Source organism: Miscanthus floridulus, chromosome 13, assembly GCF_019320115.1.
Source record: "Miscanthus floridulus cultivar M001 chromosome 13, ASM1932011v1, whole genome shotgun sequence".
NCBI classification, from domain to species: domain Eukaryota; kingdom Viridiplantae; phylum Streptophyta; class Magnoliopsida; order Poales; family Poaceae; genus Miscanthus; species Miscanthus floridulus.
In genome coordinates, this window is record NC_089592.1 from 74747498 (window position 1) to 74754320 (window position 6823).

At 56.9% G+C, this 6823-nt stretch overlaps 1 protein-coding gene across 1 annotated transcript; it reads left to right on the forward strand.

Moving 5' to 3' along the window:
• The first annotated feature begins 1812 nt into the window (after positions 1-1812).
• On the forward strand, positions 1813-5761 carry LOC136500041 (uncharacterized). Its single transcript, XM_066495480.1, has 2 exons — positions 1813-4503; positions 4979-5761. Exons 1-2 carry the CDS (start codon positions 1813-1815, stop codon positions 5759-5761), a joined length of 3474 nt encoding a protein of 1157 aa, XP_066351577.1.
• Positions 5762-6823: the final 1062 nt, after the last annotated feature.

Below are 6823 nucleotides of genomic sequence, written 5' to 3' on the forward strand. Positions count from 1 at the left end.
CCCTACCCGCTGCGAGGTGGCTGCCTCAGGGGTGCTGGGCCCGGAAGCTATGGACGTGGCGTGATTCGTGTGGGCTCACGCCGCGGGATCCCGGACGTCCCATCGGGGCGTGGCACTGCACCAACTGTCAACGCCGAAAGCTGTGAGACAGACTTTCCAGACCAATGCCAGACGCTCGCTGCACTGGACTTCGTCGCTCCAGCAGACAAAGATGGGTTCGGGGCCCTTACACCCCGTGTGGACCCGATGGAGTTGGAGGCGGGGCTGGGGACCCCGTACCAGACGAACCGGCGCTGGATCGACCTGCGCTCCCCTGATCTGCTGCCGCATCGATCGGCCCAAGGGAGCGGCCCACAAGAATTGAAAATCTGCTTCGATGCTAGCCCAAGACTGAGAAGGGAAACGGTCCTTCAAAGGCCCATTCCGGAATGTGGGCTGGTGTTCCGCGGTCCGGCGAACGGGACGGAACGTGCGGACCCGATGTGTCGGGAGCTCATGCAGCTGGAGCTCATGGAACCTGAGCGCGCCGGTCCGGGGTCGTCGTTGGGTTCGCCGGTCGCCGCAGCAGCGTCCGCAACACTGGGAACGTCCAACGTCACCGCGCGGGCGGACGAGACGCTTCGAACGTCCGCTGCGGCGCGGCAGGCCGAGATTGTGGCTCGGGTTTGCATCCCCTTGGACTCGCCTATCATTAAGGCGGGGCCAAAGCTTCGCAAGTCGAGGACGCCGGCAACTGTGCTGTCTATCAGGAGGAGTCGTCGTCTTGCGGCCAAGCCATGGGCGGCCAACGCCACGATGCAGGCACAATCCGTCCTGATGCAGAAGCTCGGACTGGTGGATAATCTCCCGCCGGCGGATTCGGAGGCATTCGAGAAGTATTTGGCGACCTTCGCAGAACCGTTGACTCCGTCCAAACTGGAGGCACTGCAGATGCTTGTCGCGCCTGATTTTGATCCAGTGGCCATGAATCTCAACTTGGCCGAGTTGGAGGGGGAGGCGCTGTAGTGGTGCCTGGGACCTTTCTCAGTCGCGCCCTTTGTTTCTTAATGTTATCATACAACTGCTGTGTTTGGAATGTGCGTGGGCTAAATGGTCGTGCCCGTCGCAATGTCGTCAGAAACCTAGTGACCCAGGAGCACGTTTCTCTCGTGTGTCTACAAAAGACTAAGCTCTCCGTCATTTGTAACTCACTGGCTAATGAAATACTGGGATCTGTGTTTGACTATGACTATCTGCCGTCTGCTAATGTAGCCGGGGGGATTTTATTTGGCTGGCAGCGAGATCAATGGGTGCCAGGTGGATAAATGTCGCTTCTTCTTATCGGCTAAGGTGGCCAACACAGCGACACCGCTGGACTCCTGGTGGCTGACGGTGGTCTATGGGCCACAGGCGGACCAGGAAAAGGTCGAGTTCCTGGACGAACTTCGTCAGTTCAGGATGACGGCTGATGGACCTTGGGTGCTATGTGGGGATTTCAACATGATTTACAGAGCAGAGGATAAGAGCAACGATCGCCTCGACCGTCGTTGTATGCGCCGTTTCAGAGGATTCATCGATGCCGTCGAGCTGGAGGAGCTCAACCTGGTCGGCAGACGGTTCACCTGGTCCAATGAGCGGGAACTGCCGACTCTGGAACGGCTGGACCGTGTCTTCGCCACAGCGGGATGGTTGCAAGCACACTCGAATCATATCCTACGGGCGCTTTCCACGGATTGCTCCGATCACTGTCCGCTGCTGTTGATGGCAAACGTGGTGCCATGGGCAAAAAAGAGGTTTCGGTTCGAACCACACTAGATCAAATTCCTGGGGTTCATGGAGGTTGTGGTGTCGGCCTGGTCAGCAACTCTGTTGCATGCGGACCCGTTCCGTGTACTGGATTACAAACTCAGAAATGTGGCACGGGCGCTGAAGAGCTGGAGTGATAAGAAGATCGACAGTGTGCGGATGCAACTAGCCTTGGTCCGGGAGGCAATCACACGTTTGGATGTGGCTCAGGAATCCAGATCGCTCTCTGTGCAGGAGTCGCAACTGCGTAAGTCGCTGAAAGTCCGTGTGCTCGGTTTGGCATCCCTGCTGCGTACAATGGCCAGACAGCGATCAAGAATGATGTTTCTAGCCGAGGGGGATGCAAACACCAAATTCTTTCACCTCATGGCTTGCCACAGAAAACGCAGAAACTTTATACGGTCTCTCCACGTTCATGACAATGTAATTGTCAGTGGAGAAGGAATGGCTGATGCGCTGTACCACTACTATGACCATGTCCTAGGCACCATCTTTGTTCCCTCCCAGAGATTCGACCTTGGGATTATTGGGCTGCCATCGGTGGACCTTTCATGCCTGGAGGTGCACTTCACTGAAGCTGAAATTTGGGCAGTGATCTCTGAAATGCCGAATGACAAGTCGCCAGGGCCAGATGGCTTCACAGGCCTCTTCTATAAGACGGCCTGGCCCATAATCAAGGTAGACATTATGAACGCCTTCAATGCGTTCTGGGCTCGCGACACTAGAAACTTCAACTTGCTTAACGATGCTTATATGATCCTGCTAAGAAAGAAAGAACAGCCCGAGGAGATCAAGGACTACCGCCCTATCAGTCTCATTCACAGTTTTGGAAAACTGATCACAAAATGCCTAGCAGCAAGGTTGGCACAAGTGCTGGACAGTTTGGTTCGGCCAAACCAGACAGCCTTCATCCGAGGTTGTTGCATACATGACAATTTCCAGCTTGTGCGCCTCTATTGTAAGGCGATTCATGAAAAAAGGGTTCCCTATGTCCTGCTCAAGATTGATATAGCCAAGGCTTTTGACTCAGTGGCATGGAACTTCTTGCTCGAGGTGCTGGCACATTTGGGCTTCGGCCAACGGTGGAGGGACTGGGTCTCCAGCTTGCTGTCAACTGCTAGCACAAAAATACTTCTGAATGGTAGGCCTGGGAGAAGAATATGCCATGCGAGGGGACTTCGCCAGGGTGATCCACTGTCGCCAATGCTTTTTGTGCTCGTCATGGAGGTTCTCAACCATCTGATCTGCTGGCTGGATGTACAGGGTTTCTTGTCACCCTTGGGGGTCGCGGCGCTGTCTTTCAGGGTCAGCTTGTACGCTGACGATGTCGTCATGTTTATAAAACCTAAATTGGATGATCTGCTCGTCCTAAAGGGGGCGGTGGAGCTCTTCGGTCTGGCGTCTGGGCTGTTCTCCAACTTGGATAAGAGTGTGGCTACTCCGATTGGCTGCTCGGAGCAGGAGGCAGAACTAGTGCGTGACACTTTATTATGCAAGATCGAGGCCTTCCCATGTCGCTACCTGGGTATTCCACTGTCAATATTCAAGCTAAGGAAGAGCGATGAGCAGAGCCTGGTAGACGCCGTCGCCTCCAGGATACCACAGTGGAAAGGAAGATTACTGAACATGGCCGGGAGGACAACATTGGCCAGAGCCACGCTCTCGGCAATACCGATCCACATGTCCATTGCGCTGTGCCTTTCGCAGTGGGCCATTGACCAAATTGATAGGCGGCGACGTGCTTTCATTTGGTGTGGCGAGCAGACAGTCACTGCCGGCAAGTGCAAAGTGGCCTGGAAATCATGCTGCAAACCAAAGGATCTTGGAGGGCTGGGCGTCATTGACATGCGATGTGCTGGGGTGGCACTGAGGATCCGATGGGAGTGGAAATGTCGAGTGGATCAAAGACTGAATTGGTCCAGCTTGCATAGGAAAAAAGAAAAGATGGTCACTGCAGTTTTCAAGGCAGCCACAGTGTCCATTGTTGGCTCCGGAGAATCGACTTTCTTCTGGACGGACAACTGGATTGATGGTACAAGCATCCAGTCATTGGCGCCGGCGCTCTTTCAGGCTGTTGTAGCAAGGCGTCGGGGGGCGCTGGTATGTGATGCACTGCCGGGTAATGCTTGGGTGCGCCACATCACTGGAGCACATACGGTTCAGGTGATCAACGAGTTCATGTTGGTGTGGCAGCAAGTTCGGAGATTTCTGCCCTTGCAGGGAACACCTGATGTGTTTCGGTGGAAGCTCACACCGGATGGAGCCTACTCTTCGGCCTCGGCTTATGGAGCCATGTTCTTTGGTGCTTCGAGGACTCTTGGGGCAAGAGAGATTTGGAAGACCTCGGCGCCGCCAAGAGTTCGTGCCTTCTTCTGGTTGGTATTGCACAGGAGGTGCTGGACCGCAGAACGGCGGTTTCGCCATGGCTTGCAAGACAGTGGCATCTGTATCACTTGTGACCAAATGATGGAGAGTATGGATCATATCATCTTGGGTTGTGTCTACAGCAAGGAGGTCTGGGCCATTCTGCTGGCCAAACTCCATCTCCTGGATGTTGTGCTTGTCAATGAGGAGGATGTCATGGAGTGGTGGATTCGCAACAGAAAGCTCGTTGTAAAATCGGCGAGAAAGGGGTTCGATTCGCTCTTCTTCCTAGTTGGCTGGAGACTGTGGAAGGAGAGGAACTCGCGTACTTTTGATGGAGCTTCTACTGACGCGGTTGGGCTGGCTTGCTCGATCTGAGGCGAGGCCGAGGAGTGGTGTCTGGCGGGGTACAAGCACCTCCTGTCTTTGCTAGCATTGATGTAGTATTCAGGGGTCATTCACGTCGCAAGCATAGTACTATGTAAATCAATTTCACTCTTTGCCCGGGTGCTTTGGTAATCGGTGGATTACCATGGCGTTTATTTGTAATTCCGTGTAAACTCTCTTCTTCTGCTTAATGAAAACCGTGCCCGAGGCACGTTCGAGAAAAAAAAAACCATTCTGATACTGCATGAATGACTCAACTTTCCAATAGTGCTAATCTTATCCTTCATGCATGGAGCACCCAAGTGTCAAAATTTTTACATAGATCATCTGTCCTAGTCCTATCAGATCTACAAGCACGGCTACTTGTATCTCAAGCTCTGATCATAGTGTGCAGGTGCAGCAGTTTCGGCAGCTTTTGTAACTAAAAGCTGCGCGTGTTCAGCAAACACACCCTGCACTGCACCAGGCGCCTGAACAGCAGCTCAAGCCCGTCCTCCAGCTGTCGGATCGTGTCGACCAGTGGTCTGAGGTCTCGCTGCGCCCGCAGCGCCGCCTCGCCGTCGTGCGAGTCCTTGGACGACAAGGAGGAAGTGGTCAGCATGTCACCGGCGTCGTCCTCGCACGCCACCCGGGCGCTCTTCCGGAACGCCCTGGCGACGCACGTGGACCAGCTGCTCGCCGCCGCCGACCGACGCGGCCCGCCGCCGCCGACCGCAGGCACACGCCGGGACAGCGCCACCACGACGAGCTCCAGGACGGCGACGGTGAGCCGCCGCGCCTCCTGCAGCGCGTGGCCCCCGTCCAGCTCGGCCTCGGCCGACGGCGGCATCGAGGTCGAGCTCGAGCCGGCGCGGCGGCGCTGCTCCTGGCGTCCGCGCACGCCCTCTTCGCCAGGCGCGCGTACGCGCGCGCGGCGCCGTCGGCCGCCGCCCCGTCCAGGCGCCGCGCGGCCGCCTCGGCGGCGACCGCGCGCGCGTGCATGGCGCCCAGCACGTCCCGCGCCGCGGCGCACGCGTCCAGCAGCGCCACGGAGGCCTCCAGCTCGTCCTCCACCCGGTCGGCGCGCGCGGCCGACCGCGTCAGCGACTCCGCGTGCTCCTCGTACACGCGCGCCAAGCCCTCCAGGGCACCGGCGGCCATCGCCGCTGCCGAGGAGGAGGAGGAAGACGCGACGAGGACATGCTGCCTCAGCGCGCGCAGCTGCTGCTCCATGGCCAGCTACTGATCTCCTCACTCCGAGTATAGTACGTACGCTCGAGCTGCTCGATTCTCAGAGGCAGGCAGGCGCTTGATCCAGTGGACTCGCCACGCCGAGCGGATATATACCACGGCCATGAACGCACGCGTCCAGACATGGCAGGTTTCCCGTGCGCTGTCATGTCGGCGGCGGCCGGGGCCCGGCGGGCACGGCCTGGCTGGCGTGCCACCCGCGACCGCGGCAGCGGCGACGCACGGACTGTACGTACTATTACGAACGAGGAAGCGTCGGGCGGTTGCGAACCGCAGCTGGAGTGGTTGGTCGGTTCGGCTGGGCGTGAGCAGGGTACGTGGCGTCTCCACGGCCGGCGACGGCGGAGGAAGCTGCCGCGGCGTTGCGCACGGCCAATGGATGCACGAGACCGGATCAGGTACGGGATTGTCCGTATGATCCGGTGGCCGTACGTACCTGCGATTTGCGAGTTGTTTTATGCTGGAAACGTTTGAGATGGGCAAGGTCGATCAGGCTTTGTGCTGGCCTGATACGGCGACCAGCCCTAATCATGAGAGGTCAGTGTGTTCTTGCCTGTCTGGAGTCTGGACTGAATCCGCTACCGATCCCATGCATTGAGACAGGATATCAGAGTACGTGTCACTTTGTGAGTAGACTGCAGTGCTGTGGCCTGGAGTAGAGTACAACATGTCTAGATTGCTAATTTGGTTTTGAGCAATGCCACAACCACCTTCCAGATCATGCAGGCATTGCCGGCGGTCTGAAAGAGATGTTTTTGTGTCATGTGTCACGGCATCTGCATCACCTACTACGACGACGGGGTGCTCCTAGGCGTCCCGGTGAAAAGAGAGGCACACCGCCGTCTGTTACTTATTGGAATCCCTTCATGAGACATTCACTTATTAAAGAGCTACCATATCTGCCTTTGACAAGATCTTCGACGACGGCAACCTGACTACGTCCAACATCGAAGCGCTAGACGCACTCTTTCCAGACGGTGGAAAGGGCTCGTCTAGGCAGCCGCGAAGACGCAAGGCCACCTCCTAGGTCGTACCACTGCGTCGGTATTAGTTGTTT